At 48.4% G+C, this 19,785-nt stretch overlaps 1 protein-coding gene across 2 annotated transcripts; it reads left to right on the top strand.

Moving 5' to 3' along the window:
* Positions 1-224: 224 nt before the first annotated feature.
* Positions 225-4,528, top strand: creld2 (cysteine-rich with EGF-like domains 2). Of its 2 annotated transcripts, none has more exons than XM_035646889.2 (10): positions 225-582; positions 741-823; positions 1,696-1,806; positions 2,051-2,142; positions 2,299-2,475; positions 2,586-2,684; positions 3,002-3,085; positions 3,237-3,332; positions 3,838-3,978; positions 4,188-4,528. In XM_035646889.2, the coding sequence occupies exons 1-10, from the start codon at positions 439-441 to the stop codon at positions 4,241-4,243; spliced, it is 1,083 nt and encodes a 360-aa protein (XP_035502782.2). In that variant the 5' UTR covers positions 225-438; the 3' UTR covers positions 4,244-4,528. The 2 variants fall into 2 exon arrangements, with proteins under 2 accessions (XP_035502782.2, XP_035502772.2); XM_035646879.2 differs by having other exon boundaries at positions 228-582; positions 4,185-4,528.
* The last annotated feature ends 15,257 nt before the right edge of the window (positions 4,529-19,785 follow it).

Here is a 19,785-nt window from a genome sequence, read left to right as displayed (position 1 = left end):
ATGTATATATATTTTTCTCAAGATTCTGTTCAGAAATGCAGCCAAAAAAACTCATTAAAATTAAGAAATAAATATATGTTTAACACTATAAATAGGTTTCCTGATTTTTTCCACGTGCGGGAAAGGATCTTTTTGTCCCGAGCGTGGCGGCACGCGATTGGTGAGCGATTTGACAGACGTCGTAGCAGAGCCAATCGGCGCGAGCCACAATGCGACCAAGAAGCTGACGCGGAAACTACAACCATATCGCTCCTTTTTTTTTTTTTTTTGTGCACACTAACCGGCATGTAAATACCACTTCGCCGCGCTTTGCATCGGCAACGCTCACTCGGATTTAATGTTAAGAGGGGCTCATTTCTACGTGTCCGAACCGCGCGGCCCTTCAGCAGCACTGTGTCCTGATGCGGAGAGACGGTCCGTAGAAGTGACTGGGTCGAGATGCTGTCCGCCGGTACACAGCTGCGGCTTCCGCGGCTCCTGTCCTGTGCGACTCTTGTTTTACTTTTCCAAGTCACCGACGCCAAGAGGGATTTAAAGAGCGCCTGCACCACCTGCAAGCAGGTGACCGACAACTTCAACAAGGTCAGTGAACGTCTCATAGCCTCTTTAATTCATTCTTTTTATTTCATCCCCTCATAATAGGGACTGTTGGCCCGGTGCCTGAAATGTCCCACATGTGTGTGTGTGTGTGTGTGTCTCTCTCTGTGTGCAAGAGTGATCCCTGGTCTCTTGTGTTTCAGGGCTTTGAGAGAACAGTAAAGCAGAACTTTGGCGGCGGCAACACGGCCTGGGAGGAGAGGACCCTGTCCAAATATGAGACGAGGTGAGATGTGGTGCACGGTCCCCAGGTCACCCTGCCCCAGGGCCACAGGTGGTTTGCACCGGGACACACGACCCTTATCAAGGTTGTTTTTGTGACATGCATTTGAATCGACTTGTCCTTCCTGTCACCTTTCGCTATCTACTATTGCTTGACCTCAGTGGAAAACGTCATGAGGTCAAGGAGAGTTGTAAAGGAGGACTCATCGGACTTAGGAAAAGCCACAAGCACTGCTCAGAGAATCCGACTCCACTTCCACCTATACCACGTCATCACGCCACAGCAGATGTTGTTGACGTGCGTCTGCCGTGGTGAAACTACACATTTTCCCAAGATGGACCACACAAAAACGCGTGGCATAAGATGTAAATGCCTGTCAAGACAACACTAACGTACATTTTGACGGTCATATTCATACTCCTCTTCTCCTAATTAGGATTGAATCGTTTACGTTTGTGTGCGGCGTGTCACTTTAATATCGATGCCGCAATGAATTGTGGGACGTCAATTTCTCCCTCCCTTTCGCACAGGGAGGTCCCGTGTACCCTACGCTAAAGGAGACGGGAAAGGAAGCAAGGAAGCACCTTGTCCTAAGCATTTGGAGAATCCGAACAGCTCGTATCATAGCCGCCGATGAAATGCCTCCGGATCATTTAAGGATTTACAAAACGTCCAAAAGCAAATTTGACACTTCGACCGCACCCTATGGCTGACAAGTGGCTTTGAGCGTAGGCAAACTTCAAACTCTTTGAAAATAGATGCAGGATGTCACACACACGTGTTACGGTCCATGCTTCCTTTGGTGATCACAGAGGTGTTTGTGGTTACAGTCATTGGTAATTGCAGTGTCTTCTTCTCCGTCCTTCTCTCCTCAGTGAGATTCGTCTGATGGAGATCGTGGAGGGGCTGTGCGACAGCAGCAGCTTCGAGTGCAACCACATGGTAGAAGAGCACGAGGAGCATTTTGAGACCTGGTGGTTCAAGAGGTGAGCGTCGGTTAATGCAGACACAAGAGATGTTTCAGTGCTCAGTCACATTAGCGAGTTGGCTAAATCTAAACTTCCAAGTTCATTACTCTGTGGGATGTGAACTTTTATGAAAATAAAAGACGGACAGATTGATTCCCCTCCAGCACGCCTGGGCAAAGCTGAAAGACGTTTGTGGACCAAAAAAATGTTTCACTTGTGACAAACCACATCTCTTTCTGTTTTGTTTCCTCTTGCAATTCAGGAAAACGAAACATCCTGATCTGCACAAGTGGTTCTGCGTTGAAACCATCAAAGTGTGTTGTCCAAAGGGGACATTTGGACCTGATTGCAATGGTGAGAAGAAGAAAAAAACGCAATTTTAACACACAAGTGATGCTGTTTGGGGCAGACGATGACGGGTACAGTTGCACTATAGCAGCATTTTTAAGTAGCACTGATGAAAAAATTAGAATTTTGTCTCGGTTCCGTCTTTGTGATTTTCCTTTCAAGCCTGTGTGGGGGGCTCCGAGAGGCCTTGTCACGGAAACGGAATGTGCGACGGCGACGGGACCCGCGGAGGGAACGGAAAGTGCAGCTGCGCCCACGGCTACGAAGGCGACTTCTGCCTCGACTGCATCGGCGGCTACTTCAACGAAGAGAGGAACGACACCTTCTCACTTTGCACAGGTGCGAATTCAACACAGAAACATATTGAATAAGCACCGACATGTCGCCAGCCTTCATATAAAAAAATGTGTAGAGGATTGATTAGTGAACCTGTTCACTTCCTCCCGCAGAATGCCACGCCTCTTGCAAGACCTGTACCGGAGCAACCAGTCAGGACTGTGATGAGTGCAAGGAAGGCTGGGAGGACGATGACCAGGAAGCTTGTATCGGTAAGAAGCGCCAATAATAACGATACATGTTGAAGAGAACGGAACAACTGTTCTAATAAGTGTAGTAAATTATGTTAATCTTTGCTAATCAAATAGTTGTACTGCGCTTGAAAAATTTGAATAGTCAGAAAACTTTGTACTTTTACAGCTGGTTAAATGGTCGATTTAAGCGTGTGGCAAATATCTCTTTTTAACTGCAAATATAATAAAGCGGTGGGCGATTAATCCCATTAGTCACGTGCATTTTGAAAGAATTTGATAAGAGGCATGAAGAATGTGAAGCTAATTTTGTCTTCTATCTATCTGACGCTCCGCAGATGTGAACGAGTGCTCCAGAGACCCGTCTCCGTGTGAAGAAGATCAATACTGCCACAACACGGAAGGCTCCTACTCCTGCAAGGGTGAGACCACTTACAATAACCTTTCATTTTTTTCTTTTAAAAAGTGTTTACTGAGATATTCTTGAGACAGATATCAGATATCAGTCAGTAAAGGGACAACTTTTACTCCGACATGTAACCTTTGGGGGGGGTGGGTTTTCGTCCTTCACAGCTTGTGACAAAGTTTGCTCTGGCTGCACCGGACCCGGTCCCGATAAGTGTCAGGCTTGTGCTGGCGGGTACGAGGACGCAGACGGTTCCTGCACAGGTGGGATGTCAATGATAAACCACTTGAACTGTGCATCTCTTCTTGGAAAATAAAGTAGCAGTAGTAGTAGTTTTTAGGACACGTTACCTAGTGAACAGCGCATTTTGGTGTGGGGAATATTTCCAGGGGTCCATTAATACTGTATATGTGCTCAAACCAAAATAAACCCACTCTTGTGTTTCTGTCACCCAGAGCAACAGTGTCACTGATGTGCTCATTAATTTAGTTTACAGAGGAATGAGATATTAGTCTTTGGACACACATAATAACACCAGCACAGAATTAATGTTCAATTAATTGTAATATTAATCAAAATATAGGATATCATTGCATGCACACAAAGCTTCTTTTGCTCACGTTACGTGTACTTTGTCACCCTCATGTCACCACTTACTGAAGATGAGAGCTCTCTTGTCTTGGATGACGCTACAACACACGACACGGGGATTCCATCAAGTCTAGTCTGGTCGTCTTTATCAGTGCTGTGTTTTCTGTTTTCTCCAAGATGTCGATGAGTGTTCCCAGTCGGAGTCCGTTTGCACGAAGGAGCACCAGAAGTGTGTCAACACCAAAGGCAGCTACGCGTGCATCTGTTCGGTTGGCTACGAGGAGGAAGATGGCGAGTGCGTCCAGTCGCCACCGCCAGGTGAGTCCGTGTTGAAAATACTGTTTGATATTTCTTAAACTGAAAGTTTGTTTTGTCTACTACAAAGTTTTGATACTACAACATATATAAACCAATACATTGTATATGGTGCAATGAAGTCTTGAGATATTATTGGTATTAAAAGTGAATATATGAGTTCACATTGAAGTACATGTTATTTACACTTACGCTTACATTTTCTTTAGAAGAAGTGGAGGAGACGGAAGCTTCTGAGACGACCGCAAGTCCTCACAGGGAGCTTTGATGTCAAAACTGGGACCGTTAGGGGCAAATCAGGAAAGGAGCTGATCGTCGACTTCGTGCACTTATGTACCCGCCACAATTGGAACCAACAAAAGCTGCCAAGTCCGAGTTTGTCAGCAGCGGATCATGGATTAAAGGACTGAAAAAAAGAATGAGACATTTGATGCTCTTACTGCGCTGGTTGTCGTGGCTTTTCCCTGCTGTGCGCAAACTACCACTTGTTGTCTTCGTTTGTTAAATGGTTTTAAATTTTAAAGGTGTTTCAATAAAGATGAATGATGTTAAATGATGTATGCTTGTCTCATTTATTCCCAAGGAGTAAATGAAGCACAGTGGATTAAACTATCAGGTGGAAAGATCAGTGCTTGTGTTGTTGCAGTCGCTGCAGATGGCCACACGGTGGCAGTCTAACCATGTGAAATATGAATGATCACGACTGTGGAAAAAGATGTCCCAAACTCTGAGGAATCTAGAGAGGTGAATGTATTGCATCTAACTGTTTTATAATCATGGCTTTTTTCCTAAATATGACTGGTTTTGATTCAGGATCTGATTTGAGTGAGTTTTACCACAGGGACTGTGGAATATACTGCATATATATACTTTAGATCTTGGGGCATTTCCACAAATTACATAAGGACAGTTTCAGTGACCTAGAATTCACCAAATCACCATGTTACAGACTTCCTCTTTTGGTCTTTTGCAAATATGCAGTGCCGTATTCCACTCAGATATGTGGAAGCTTTTTTGGAATCAGACCTTCCACTGGCCCCGCTTGGATCAAAGCATGTTTTTCTAACCCAAGTCTCACCTTGGACTAAGTCTTCCTTGGCTTCCTGCGGGATGATGTCAGCTGTTTTGACTTGTGAAGCCCACTAAGGTGGAAGAAACATCCAGTTGAGACCTGTCTGAGCTGGTCGTCAGGCAGCAGAGATGCAATCACACCACAGGCCCACCCCTTACACACACACACACACACACACACACACACACACTCACACTCACACTCCCCTACACTCCACTTTTCACCCTTGGATGTTAACTCCACTATACTGAGAGGCTTTTATCAGGGAAGATGGGAAAAGGTTGATACTTTAGAATTTATATATAAAAATGGATGTGGGCTCCAGGTCAGCAAAGTGGGGCCTGAAGCCTGTATTCTCTCAAATGACCAGCAGAGGGCGACTCCAATGGTTGTAAAAAGAAGAGTCCATAGCAGTCTATGAGAAAATGACTCTACTTCTCACTTGATTAATAATGTCAGTAAACATTTTCATGGGGAGTTTTATAGTCTCAATTGTCAATTTGAATGTCTTCTTCAACACAGCGTGATGGTCATTTTGTAAATGATGGTCTCATTCAGAGTAGAAGAGATGATAAAAGCACAGTATATGTATTGGGGCGTGGATAGTGTGCAATGGGTGCACGTCGCAGGTGTAGGTGGACGAGCTCTGTCAGATCCAAAATATCAAAATTTCTGTTCTTTAAAGCAACAATATAATAAAGGCAATAGGGCCCATTGCAGCAAAAATAATCAAAAAGCTCCCCGGCAACCATGTTTCACTCAAGAGGGGGGGGGGGGGGGGGGGGTCAGACAAGATGAGAGGCCAACCAGCAGAGAAAGCAAGACAGAGCATTGGCATGAGTCAGTGCTTCAAACTAATACATGAGTCAGTGGTTCTACTGTTGGTGCCACAACGCCCGTCTAGGTGGATCGAGCCTTTCTCAGAGCGGTGAGGGAGGCCGGAAATATTTGATATCCACCTCAGCGGCGAGAGACGAACCTGGGAACATTGGCGATCGTGTCGCAGCAAGCTGGTGCTGAGCGAGCGCGAACAGGGAGTAATAATGCACCTGGCTCCTCCGAGGGGCTTTTTTTCTTAATCTGCTGCACAGCGAAGCCCGGCGCGCAGGCCGCAGCGACTGCGGCGATGCGAGCTCAAGATTTTGTGCCCTTTTTTTTTATGGAATTGTAAAAGCTAAACCAGAGGGCCACTTTTGTACTTTTGTTCGAACTCAGAGACAAGCATTCGAGGTGAGTTGTGTGGTGAGGCGAAATCTATTTGGAAATGGGATCCTAGTTTGTCTCGTGCCATTTCAAAAAACGATGATTCCAACACTTTCGAAATTGAAAGCAAACATTCATGGTTGGAGACACTCGTTGGTTTTCGAGATCTTTATTTAAAATTTACACTGTGACCGTTTTTTAAGACATGTCCTCTGACCACCAGGTTTGCCTGCTGTTGAAATTAAAGTATAACATCTTTCCCACATGCAGGCCCATCCCGTCTTCGTGCGGCGTAGCGAACCCCCCGTTTCGGATTCCGCAAAATGCGCAATCGAGAAGTGGACGGCGTCCGCACAGCACTGCTCGTGAGCGTGTTTACGCCGACTGGGGCGGCATGTGCACAAACCGCTCTGCGGTTGGAGGGGGTACCCTGCTCTTTTTTTCTCTCCACTTTGCGGCGGTTTTCTTCTGCCATTAAAACCTCAGCCGTGGCCCACATGGTCCAGCTGCCGCTGGGGTGAGCGCGAGGACACGAGGGGGTTACCGAGGAAAACCCGGGGAGCATGCGGAGCGAGGGAGAAATGCGCCCATGGCCGCGCAAATCTCCTTTCGTGCTTGCTCCTCAGTGCTGGACGCGCCCTGCGGGACACCCTGATCGTCCATCGCCGGGCACCCCACTGGGACTCTGATTCCCCCCCTTCGTCTTCGTTCATCAGCAGTTGAATCTCGGGGGCGGCTGTTTTGCCGAAAAAAGCTATCCTTAGACAACAATCGCCTTTGTTCCATTGTGAGGCCGCGGTGACGGAGATAATCACAGTGCGGCGATGCATGGAGGGGAACAGCACGCTAAACTGGAAGCCAGATGTGGCACCATGTGCTTCTGTTTGGGCCGCGCCGCCTCTGATGTCAGGCACTCCTCGAACCCGCTGTGCCTCTCTGATGCGGTCGGGTCCTGCCCTCCTTTCACCCGGCTGCGAGGCTCCGCCCGCCGCCGGCGGACGAAGCCGGACAAATTGGGAAACACTTTGTCCGGTGCTGTTTTGGAATCTCCTGTGACTCTGACACATTGCAACACTAGCATTAGTTTCTGGCGTGGAACAGGGCGGCTCTGACTGAGAGCTCGTCCACCTGCACCTGCAGCCGTGCCCCGATGGGACGGACCAGCCGCCGATCACGCTTCATCCGCGTGCTTTGTCGTCAATTTTTACTCGAAATGAGAACCACCTCTTCCAAAATGAACTGTGTTGAAGACGACATGCGACGAACGATTGAGACCGCGAACGCCTCAGGAAATCAAGCGAGGAGTTCTTTTTGCAGCAGGGGAGTCGCCCTCTGCTGGTGATTCCAGAGAATACAGGCTAATTCCCCTTGGATTTGTCACAATGAGCAACAACTTTTTGCATCGCACTCGGCCGTTTGATCTATTCTTATATAGTAATCTTGACTAAGTGCAGCTTTAAGTTGAAATTGAATTAATTATAAGGTTGTTCTTGTTTTTATTTTTAAGGTTGACCTGTTTTTCTATGCAACTAGTTTAAGCATTCAAGAGGTCATTTTTGTTTTGGATCTCAGCTGACTTGACGCGGGCAGAAACAGAAATGTTAATCTGAATTATTGATGTATCATGAAATCATCGTTCTTTTCTTGTTTCACAACAGGGTGGGGCCCGAGCCTTGGGGCAGCACAGAAATAACACATGGGCAAAAAAAAAAACAATCAGTGACACCGGTGTTTTCCACTCCACAACATTCTACCTGCGACTACTCTGTTCAACAAGAGAGTAAAACCCATCCAAACATTTTGAATTATTCAGCGTGCTATGTGGCCCTGCAGGGTTTATTGTGCTGAAGACGTCCTCTCTTTCTTTCTGTTTTTGTCATGCAGCTCCGTGCACGCTTTTTCTTCTTGTGAGCAAATTTCGCCTTCGAAAGCCTCCAAGCCATTAGTGGAGATACGCACCCGTCAGCCGACACACTGAGACAGGCGACTGGTTTTAACGTGGCGGCGGATCGGTGTATTTCCGCGGCCTGTTCGGAAGAAGAGGTCCCTGCGAATCAATCGGCCGGGAGTGATTTAAAACGTGTTTCTTCGTGGAATTTAAAGCACAGAGCTGCCACACCATTTACACCAGTGACCTTTAATGTTGTGGCAGAGCAGTGCGAGTGCTATGTACTCTGTCTCTCACACACACACACACACACACACACACACACAACAACACTTTATCAGCATTACTCTGTTTACTTTTATGAAAGAAATATAAAAATGGTGGGTGTCAGTTTAGTGTTTAGACGGTGCCCTCGCTTGCGAAGGCCTCCCATGGAGCAATGCAAGGGGCTAAACAGCCTTTTCAGTATTTCTCAAGGGAGCAGGAGGAAGATGAGGAGGAGGAGGAGGAGGAGGAGGGGGAGGTGGTAGGAGACAGGGAGTGGCACTGGTGCTGCTGTACACAGATGTTGCAGACAGGTAGGATGGATTGATGTTGCTCACCTTTGTCTGATCCGTGTCTGTGTCTGTCTGCACACGCTGGCATCTGTGTGTGGTACAGTGTGTCATAACCGTACGATAAGATTTGGTGTGTGTGTGTGTGTGTGTGTGTGTGTGTGTGTGTGAGACTGTCGTCTGGCCTCTGATCTGTTGCACCCATCAGCGATGAGAGCAGACAGAGAGGGCGACTTTGATCTCCCAGACATTCTTTTCTGTGTTCTTTTTTTTCTTCTCTTTTTCCAAAGAGAGACGCTGCCGCCCTCCTTCCTTAAAATCTTTTGTTTTTACGGGAAAGTCAAAAAGGACGAGCCCTCGAATAAGTCCCCCCGGTTCGCTGTGCATTTAAGTCTCGTTTATTGCACTGATTTATATGACACGCTTACATTAAAAGCCTCCTAATTGACACTCTAATCCATTTCACCTAACAAGTACGGGGCTTTGCTGTCCTTTCGTAAGACTGCCGTGCTTTCAGACCGCCGCGTGCACATGCTCTTAAGTAACCCGGTTACAATCGGCTCGCTCAAGTAACCCGGTTACGTAAATGTCACGTAAACAACCGCCCCAGCAAGAGCCTCGGCAACGACGAGACGGTGGCAATGCTTCCCCTTTCATTACAGACTATAACGTTCCTTAAGTGTTTCGGATGAGGGAATGCGCAGCGACGGCATCGTTTTCTAAAAGGTCGTCTGGGCGCCTGTTGGAGGAGCATCAAACAGATTGGGTGCGGGCAAACTACAAAACTGAAACGAGTAGTATTGTTTGTCGCTCTTTTATTTTCCTTTCAGAAACAGACGACAGTGTTGCGCACAGGCTCACCAGCAGAAGAAGAAGAAGAAGAAGAAGCGGCGTCAACGTCGTGAATTGTGACAAATCGCCTCACGTCGACGGCTGACGGTGGCGGCGTAATAGCGCGGGGGGCCCTGTTTTCCGGGTCCACTTTAAAACACCAATCAATCACGGTTTGGAACGCCACGGCCCATCCGAGTCCTGCTGCGGGCCGTGTTCATCCCTTTACGGCCACAGTTTAACCGTCGCCCGAGGGGGCCCCTTCCCGGCACGGTCACGCATCACGTCCCAGAGCAAAACGTTTCGTCTCAAACCAGTTTTCCATGAACACGATGCTTCGAGTTCCGTTTCCCCAGTGGCCTCCAGCGCACCTGAATCCAACGGGAAACCTCTGCGATGTGGCAGAACGAGACGTTCGGCGCCACGAATGTGCAGCGGACACAACCTGCCGAAGCGATGCGATGCATCGCGTCGACATGACGCGGGAACCGATCGTGTCCCACATGACGTTGAATCCATTAGGCTGTTTTCAGAAAAGACAAACCAGAGGCAGCAGCCTATATTATAATATAGTATACCGATAAAATGCTCGGGGACTCAAACTGGACACAAACTGACTATGACGGACGATCAAGCCTGCGGCCTCTCAGCTGCGAGACCGTCGCCACCCCGTCACACGACTAACTAACCAATGTTGTTAGTTAATGCTCCAGAGGCTATGTCTTTTTGTAGGCAACCCATCCATCCATCCGTTATCTATTCCACAGGGGTTCGGCCCGGACAGGTGGCCAGCCCCACCACAGGACCGACGTACGGAGACAAATTTAGAATCTGCCAAATTTGCATTCCAACGCCGAGAAGCTTTGCGTTTGGATGTCTGCAGGGCCTCACGGAAAAAGAGTTCCGCTGAGTTGAACTCGTAGAGGGACCCTGACAGGTCCGGGCAGATGTTCAACATCTGGCTAATAAACTCAGACATCAGCTTATTGCCGGAGGAGCCATATCATGTCAATATTTTTGACTTCCTCTTTTTGAAGGTCTGAATCAGAAGTTATAAGCGAACCGTACAGAGAGTCCCAGACAGTGTGTGCGTGATTAGTCTGACCCATCTCACGCCGGTTGCAAAAGTGGGCACTTTTCCCAGACTGGGTTGTATTTTTGCATTGTTAACCCATCTAAACACCTGCAGTGAGATACAAACTCGAGCTGGCCTCCCCCACATCAAAGACATATTTCTCTCTCTCTCTCTCTCGCCGTCGGACGCGACTTCAAAGTGGTTTTCTCTCCCGAAAAGCGCTTTCTCCCCGCAGCCAGCTGCAAAGCACCGATGGAGGCGGAGGCGCGCGCGTGTGCGTTGCCATGGCGCTCGGGCGGTGTTGACCCCGGGGGATGTAAACACGCTCGGGAAGGGAAGGAGCAAGGTGGTGTGGAGTGCAGGGGCGGGGAGGACGTCACACACACACACACACACACACACACACACACACACACACAGGCTCGGACAGACGACACAGTGGATTAGTGTTTGGTGGGACTGGAGGGGGTCACAGGTTTGATTCTGTGTGTACTTTGGCTGTAAGATGCCATGCCCTGCTAAGAAACAGACTCATTGTTGTCTGGTGCCCCTTTTCTTCCACTAATGGACTGAGAAGTATAGACAAACACTCACAATGTCGAGTGACATTCTGATCATTTCTAACCACCACGGTTTAATATTCAGTTAAAAATGGGATGTGGAGTAATCTCAACATGCCCCACTGCCATTTTCAATGAAAACAAGCAGAATGATCTCGGAGAGGGCAATTTGATACAAAAAAATAAGTATTTAATAGCGTCTGCAGTAATTGGTGTTTTTTGGGGGGGGGTCATTTGGGTAAGCGCAACCTGCAAACACAAGATTTACCTAACACCTTACAAAGTAGTTGGCTGACACGATGACAAACAGTCGCCTATTGACAAGTTGGGCAAACTTGGAGCAACATTGGCATTTTGCGTTCCAGTGATGAGATGAGTGTAAATGCAATAATCTCTCTCCTTTTAGCTCCGTTTTTGGTCTCCAGCGACTCCCGAGGGAAATGCATATCCGTCCGCTTAGCTTCCAGCTCATACGATATGTGTTCATCCTTAAGAGCGCGTGTATTTTTTCTTTTCTGAAAACAGCCACCTGCTGGGGCTGGAAGCTGTTCAACGGGAAAAAAACCAAAACATTGAGCTAAAAGGTGCTAAAAGAGTGCTCGGGGGGGGGGGGGGAACTGCGGCGTCAGCTAATAAATCTCTGCGGGTTGTGTCCCGATGAGCCCAGAGATGTTACACACGACGTTGACATAAATATATTGAAGGGGTAAGATGAATCCTTAGAATATACCTTTCACGTTTAAAAGGGGCAGTATAAGGCGGTTCTAAGGCAATGCTCGTTTTGTAGAAATCAGGGGATATTTCCTCACGGCCCCCTTGGCTCGCGGTTCTGCGTGTGCCGGGGGGGGAGAAAAAAATCCGGGGTTTTAAAACCTCTTCTCAAACTGTGGAGCGGGTCAAATTCAATTACAGCGCAGTGACAGTGCCCTGACCTTGACCCCTTTGCTAGGACCCAACAACAACCTCTCGTCCTTGTCGATGCAGGAGCTGGCAGAGCAGAGTTTGAGTGAGGTTGTGAGCGTGAGCAGAGGACAAGCCCACCCCCAAAAAAAGGCAGTATGCGTATGTGAACATCTGCACATCATTTTGCCGTAAGCAGAGTGTGCAAAAGTGGACTGTACGGTTTCGGAGTCTGCAGCCTTGTCTCCTCGCAGGAGACTGTGACAGACTCGCATGCTGTTCCGGGGCCAGAAAAGTGAAAGACGGCGGCTCTTGGCTGCCGAGGTGGGGTTTCAAACAGCTCCCTTTGTATGTGTAACTTCCCCCTCCCACTCTAATTTGCGGTAATCGTTTTAAATATGCTCAATTTACTTCATAGCCTAGTTTAAAATGGAAGGCATTCTCTCTCTCTCTCTCTCTTTTGTCAATCTCAGCTTCGCGCGGGCTACTTCTGTCTGGGTCATCCGAACACTCTCACATCTTCGTCCAGCTTCCTGAACGCGCCTCCGTCCGATCCGCGTTTCATTGGGCAGCTCGGGCGGCGCGCTTCCTTGCAACGTGACAAGGGAGGACGCGAGTCTCTTGCGAAAACTTCAAAGCCACGATCCGATCCGGGCCACGTGAAAGCGAAGGGCGGCCTGTCGCCGCGACAACAAGCGGGCCCATGGCAATCCACTTTCCTCCGTGTTATAATTGAGTGGATGTGAAACAGGCCCGCGCTCCCGTGCCGTTCTCGGCGGAGCTCATTTCCTGACTGGCGTCAGTTCATATGGCTTTTGTTTTTTTTCTGGTTCGGGAACCCAAGACCGAGGGAGCGCTGCGCTCACAGGAGGGCTTCAGCAGCTTGGCCGCACCGACCACCCCGCTCATGGCAGTTGTGCAACCGACAGGGCTACCTTCGGTCAGCGCAAGGGGTGACTTGCGCTCAGCTCAAACCTAACCCCGGGGGCCAAAAACAGGACCCCCTCTCCAACGCGTTGGCACGTTGTCAAAGCAACGCGCGACCCTCCATGTCTGAAGGTTTGTCGGATATGAATGAAAATCCAAAACCCACTCACACTTTTTGAGGAGAGGAGAGTCAATCGGACCAATCGGGTTTCCGGGAAAGAGAGGGGCACTTTGTATTGAAGGCTCTGCTGATGAGTCCGCAGCCACGGAGAGCGGCACTGCTGGGTCAGCGAGGCCTTGCCTGTCACCCCTGTCGCCGGCTCAGCACTTTCGGACATGCATCTGCCGCGTGGAGCTGCCGGAGCGGCGTCGTGCCACTCACGCCCAAGCCGAGCCCCCGCTCTGACGAAGCCTCTCGCTTTCCGGCATTCCCCCTCCTCCTCCAACTTTTCACACTCCTGCTCAAAGTGTGTCCGGTTAAACAAGCCACTGAACCAAGATGAGGTTGTTGTTTTTCAAGGTAAAACCACAGGTGAAATCCTGCTGGAGCACCACCTCCCCCCTAATATTCACAGTTTGCGTAATGTGGTCTGAATTCATATACGTTTTCTCACGAGCTTGAAGATCCAATCATAAAGCGTATATGTCATGTAAAAAATGGAATAGTCAGGCTTGTCATATTGACAGTGAAGGTGTAATTAAGATATTTTTGATTGATTCGTGCACTGAGTAACACGCAAGAAAACACTTCACCTTAAAAAGTTGCCAGTATTTTTACTGGCGGCGAAACGTCCTTTCATTCGTCATTCGCTCGTCTGATGGTCTAAATTATTTGTGTATTTTTTAACCGTCAATCAACTAGCTGCTCAATTAACAGCAAAGGCAATGGGGAAACACACAAATAAAGGGATGAAATGATGAATTTGTACATAAATTTAAAAAAACTGAAAAAAATTGAGTGGATTATGTGCAAACAATAAATAAATACAGCACTGTTGTCACCCATTTTCCCTTTCAGACTCCATTGTGTATAGTTTTACAAATAAGTACACATGTACAAAAATAAATTAAAAACAATAAAACTTAATACATGAATGAAAATGCTTATTATTATTCTTATAACACTTGGTTATTTCCTCATTGTTCCTCATTTATTTTCTCATTCCTTTACAGATCTAGTCTTGTAATGGCACTCCATACATTACAAGGGGTCAACTAAACACTATGCATGTACTTGAACGTGAACGTGAAACCCGTGTCGGAAATCGGAGACAAATGAGGTAAATCATCAGTTCACGCTAACACGAAGGTGGGTCAGTCGGTGGTTTTAACGTACAGTAAAAAAAAAAAAAAAGAAGCTTTTCCAGCACCGGCCACGAGGTGGCGACCTTGGCGTGAGCGGCGAGCAAGTCGGCTGGCCCACTGTGGCCCCCGCACGTGGCCAGAGTTAATCGCCAGAAACATCTGGACACACGAAACAATTCAAAGGCTCCACACAGCTGTAGACGGGAATCGTCCAGCAGAGCGTTTTCCTCCAGGCGGCCGGTTGTGTTTGTTATGCTGGTCTGAGTTGGTGCCTGCATGAGCTTTTTTCTTTTTCCGCCTCAGGACCTGACTTTTTTTAGTTTATGACGGGCCTCTAAAAGACATTGATCCTCGCCGTAGCTACGTAAGCAACAGCATGACTCCCCATTATATTCTCTTCTGGCAGCACATGCCCCTCAGGCGATGGTCCTCACTCAGACTGTTGCTTGTTCCCCTTTCTCTTTTTTTTTATAGGCCACATAAGGAGTCTGATCCAGAATTAGTTGTGTGTGGGTTTTTTTTTTTTTTTTTTTAATGCATTACATTGTGCCCTTGCATGCAAATGTGTGCATGTAAGAGGGTTGAGTTATTACATGCTGCCACGACCGCAACTTTACGACCGCTGCTCGTTCTCGCTCCTCCTCCGGCGAGGGTTGAATAATGGTGAAATCAATGCACCCTCTGTCTTTGACGTGCAGGCTGTATCAGGTATGCCGGGAAGGAGAATGGAAGAGAAGAGAAGAAGGGCTCCCAGTCATTGATTCCATCGCCGCAAAATGTGAATCAAGCGTGTGACCAAATGACTACACAACTTGATCTGGCAGCTTTACATACAATGCCGGAAGCAAAATTGGTTTCCCGTTGCCAAGCACTATGGCAGCTCCAGCTTGGCCCCCGCATCCATGCTTCTGGGACTCACTGCGGACGACGGCTGTGAATGGCTCCGGTGGCGAAAAAAAAGGGTGAGTCTCCGACTGCAGAGAGCGGGCGAAGGCAGTGAGCGGCCCACTCACCAGCCTGCCGCTGCCCCCGGACAAACACACACACGCACATACACACACGCACACAGGCACACAAATACACTCGCGTGTACAGTGCGCAGGAATGCGTGGATATATTGGACACAAGGGTAGCTTCAGTGCACCGCCATTCCACTCACATCATCAGGTGGGGAGAAAAATGGAAATCGTAAAAATGGGATTTGACCGAGTTCGTTAAAAGCAGATAAGGCTGAGAGACACACACACACACACACACACACACACCCAAGCACACACACACCCACACACACACTCACTCAACCTTTTCCATCTTGCTGTCGCCCACACACTCTCACACATGTTTGTACGTGCCAGGAGAGTACTCCCAGATGGACCACTACCAAGGCGGGGATTATGTAACAAAGGCCTGTTTCGAACTACAAACTTCAAACTCAAAAACGGTGAGACGCCGAGAGGGCGCCCTCTCGGCGTCTTTCCATTGGACACGCCGCGGCTATACAAAAATTCAAAAAAGCACAACGCTGCGATGGCGCCGTAAAACCGATTGCGATGTGGGGATGGGGGGAACGCTCGCGTGCCAAGAGGAGGTCCAATGGTGCGTTTACACGGCGGAGGCGGCGCGAGTTATCCGTGCGAGCGGATTGCGTACAATGTCATGCCAGGGCGCGACTAGACGTGCGCTCCGTGTCACCGAATTTGGCGTTGAAGCGATTGAGCCAATTAGTGTTGCCTTGTGTCCGTGTGTCCAGACGAGGGTCGTTGGAGAAAGTGAAGGAGTCATTCGCACGAACTGAGCAGATAAATTGCGCAAATGTTCCGGCGACACAAAGTCAGGGACACGCGCGGTCGCCTGAGTCTCGGTCGAGGCCGTCGCGAACGCGCCAATGACTGGGGAAAAAAAAGAGCAATAATCCCTAATTGCACAGGAAAAGAGTCAACGCACACAATACAGCAGAGTAAGGGCCAAGGTTGAAGTTAGTTTGTTAAATGCAACGGGAAATTCACCAGCTCGGCGCGTGACTGTGGCCTACTGTTGTTGCTCGCCGTGTTGAATTTTTTTATAAACGTTCCTTTCAATAGATTGCATTTTTGGAGGGGAACAGATTATTCTTAGTGCAGCTCTCACATGCTGGCCCGCATGCGGCTCCTGGGATGGAGCTGGTAGCACAACGCCGTGGAAGTGAGCTGCCCACTCACCAGCCTGCCGCTGCTGCCCCCGCACGCGGACGCACACGGACGCACACCAATACGCTCACATGCTGTGCACGGGAAGGATAAGAATGGATGGGGAGAAAAAAAATGAGATTTTTGCAAAATGAAATAGTGATTTGATTGACTGAATTAAAAAGCAGGCCAGCTTATCTGACCGCGCTTGATGTCGTGCGGTGACTTTTTAGTAAGAAAAAGAATCCAAGAGATCTTTAGGAGTTGGTGATCAAAGGACATTCAACTTCATTTTCTTTTCATCATTTTTCAAGTTCGATAAAAGTGATGATGGTACTTTAACCACTAATGCAGGCACTAAACGGGATCATGATAATAACAATCACCTTACTACTGGTACACACTAATGCAACGGGCACTTTTCACAACACTGACAAACTACCACCGCTTTCCCTGATAAAAGGCGTACGTCTCACTCAGCCGACTCCAGGATTTTGTACGGTGTTTTAAACTCTGGCCTTGTCAAAAGAGGTGGTTACACGACTGAGGGAGGCTGCGGGGGGAGCCAGATTGGACTGTTGAATGTAAGGGGCCGTCTCCCGCCAAGCTGCCAAGCACCCCTCACAGCCCCACATGGCTGGCAGAATGCTGCCATTTACAAGCTGAGGGAGGAGAGGAGACTCGGAGGTGAGGGAGGGGTAACTGAGAACAGATGTCGCTTCTGCCACGTACACACACACACACACACACACACACACACACACACACACACACACACGCGCTTATCTTTTCCTTTACTTGTGCGCTCCCCTCAAACCAAGCTTTCAATATTTCCCTCCCTCCTTTTCTTTTCTTTTCCTTCTTTATTCCCCAGCCCTCTTATATTTCCCCCCCAGAACCCCTCTTCTTACCCCCGCCCCCCCCCTGCTCGTTTTAACAACAGGCTCAGTGTGGCCCACTGGCGTCACCTTGCTCCTCCACCGCACACAGGCCACTCTGTCTGGACGCAGGAGGGCCAAAGGGGGGGGGGGGGGGGGGGGCTCTCGACCAGCACCACCATGACCTGGGAGACACGGGCAGGGAGAGCGAGTATTTCGGCCTCCGTCTGTTCTTTTTCTTCCTTCTCGGCATAACACGCCCTCACCAGCACACCTGTTGAACAATGTGTGTGTGTGAGTGTGTGTGTGTGTGTGTGTGTGTTGTCGAAAGAACAACCCGCCAAGTGTTTTAAGTGGATTTTTCCTCCTTGTCTAAAACACTCTCTTTCCTAACCCCCCCCCCAACCTGGCCACATCACAGAGGGAGCAGTACAATAGCCTTGTTGTGTTGGCACATAAATACAAGGTTAGTGTTGTCCTACACCCCCCCTCCCCTTCTCGCCGCTGTCTTTTACAATCAACTCTGATGCAAACCTCAATCTGCAACAATCGCTCGCTCCTTCATGAGCGCGAGTCATTTCCCCGACAGCCCAGGGTTAGAGCCCGAGTGGTAAGTCAGCAAGAGCCAGACCCCTCTAATGCGGAGGGCGGGGGTCCCGTTTTTGTTCTTCCCCCGAAACCCAAACCAAACGCATTCCCCGCTCCGTGACAAAGAGTGGGGTTAGTTCAGGTCTCTTCTAAAGGGGAGGGTACCGCGCTTTGCATGCGTCGCATTGTGACCGACAGTAATTGTTTGGAGGCTTGCGTCAGTCACAAGGAACAGTTTTTGCCTCTCTGATGATTCGCACGTGCACCATTGTACGAACTTAAGCGGCACACATCTGTCCTAAATGCCACTCAATGTGACATTAGTCAGCGTTGATGGCCCCGCAGAGGTTAAAATGCCCCGGGATATTTCGGCCCGAGCGACAACACATGTAGAGATTATCCTTTATTGGTTTAAATTAAATGTAGTTAAATCCCAAAGGACGAGATACAGACGAACAGATACAGATGATGATGACGATGATGATGATGATGATGGGTTCGGGGAGGCTTTGTTAGCCCTGCCATGAGACCTGTGCACGCGTAGATGTAAAAAGGCAGAAGTGATTCTTAAATTTGGACACTTGAGCATGTTTGTGCCCTGTAACATTTTTTTTTTTTTTTTTTTGTTATCATATTAGCATTCTTATCTTTAAGCATCCTGTGTTCCATAGAAACCATTGGTTTCCATTTGGCACCAACACTGAACACAAGCCTTGTAAAAATGCAGAGTCTAATGCCCAACAACAACAACAACAACCAAAAGTTTCCAAAGAACAGCATTTACAAATACAATGCTGTTTGACACGACTTAGTAACTGAGATAAATTACCTGTCCAGAGCTAAAATGACCATTAATCATTAAAACCGATTTAAATACCGCGGTGAAGTGAGTAAAGGACGTACAACGTTCATTGAAAGACCTGGAAAAATGCCTATTAGCTAAGTCTAATTTAAAATATATGCAATCTGTAATTAATTGATTGGACACATGATAAACTGCCAATGCTGTCTGTCCAATAGCTTTTCTGCCAATCTATTGCAATGAGCTGACATGAACAGAGTATGCTGCATTTTCTGATTTGGCATTTGTTCATCTACCCACCAGTACTTAAATCTGAGCATGTTGTTAATGTGGAAATGTGTTGTTCATTGTTTGCTCACATATGACCGCCGTTGCCTTTTTTCTCCCGGCCTCGGACAACTATATTCCCACCCCGACTGTGGACGGGACCCCGACTGCAAACTAATTTCCGCGGAAAAAAAGGGGGAGAGAATCTGTGACAGTGACAGATGAGGGCTCTCTCCTCCTTCTGCTCGCTGCCCCCCCCCCCCTCTCTCTCTCTGGTATTATATGAGATGACAATGCTGCCATGTTACAGGAATGCATCCAGTATTCCCCGCTGAAAGAAGCAGGATGTTGCTGATGCTCATAGGTTCTTTCAACCGGCAGGCCCCGCCCTGCGCCCCCAGCCGGTGACAAAAGACCCCGCGCTGCCTGCTCCGACTGATTAACCAAACAAATGCCACCGGCGGCACAAAAACATGTCTGTTAATGCACGTGGGCATTCTTAACATGCCTGCCTGTTTATATGGCAGGGAGGTCAGGGGGGTTCATGTATTTGTGCGCGCGCGTGTGTGTGTGTGTGTGTGTGTGTGTGTGTGTGTGTGTGTGTGTGATGAGGGCGAACGTGCTGTACGGACGCTGCCAACAATTGGCCCGAGTGAACTCTGTGACTGAATTTTTCCTTTTTTTTCCACTTGGGATGCTTCGATACTGTGTCTGTTATCGTTCCGCTCGGACTGCGTTGTCTTTTTTTACCTACACTCTTCCATTGCAGCACTGGGGCGAAAAAAACACCACACG

Source organism: Scophthalmus maximus, chromosome 12 (assembly GCF_022379125.1).
Source record: "Scophthalmus maximus strain ysfricsl-2021 chromosome 12, ASM2237912v1, whole genome shotgun sequence".
NCBI classification, from domain to species: Eukaryota; Metazoa; Chordata; class Actinopteri; order Pleuronectiformes; family Scophthalmidae; genus Scophthalmus; species Scophthalmus maximus.
This window is presented reverse-complemented; position numbering and strand designations above follow the sequence as displayed.

Excerpts from the sequence above, each read along its gene's own strand:
- creld2 (XM_035646879.2), top strand. The coding sequence starts at position 439 with ATGCTGTCCGCCGGTACACAGCTGCGGCTTCCGCGGCTCCTGTCCTGT. Across the intron at positions 583-740 it reads TGACCGACAACTTCAACAAG|GGCTTTGAGAGAACAGTAAA; the intron begins GTCAGTGAACGT and ends CTTGTGTTTCAG. Across the intron at positions 3,979-4,184 it reads CGTCCAGTCGCCACCGCCAG|AAGAAGTGGAGGAGACGGAA; the intron begins GTGAGTCCGTGT and ends CATTTTCTTTAG.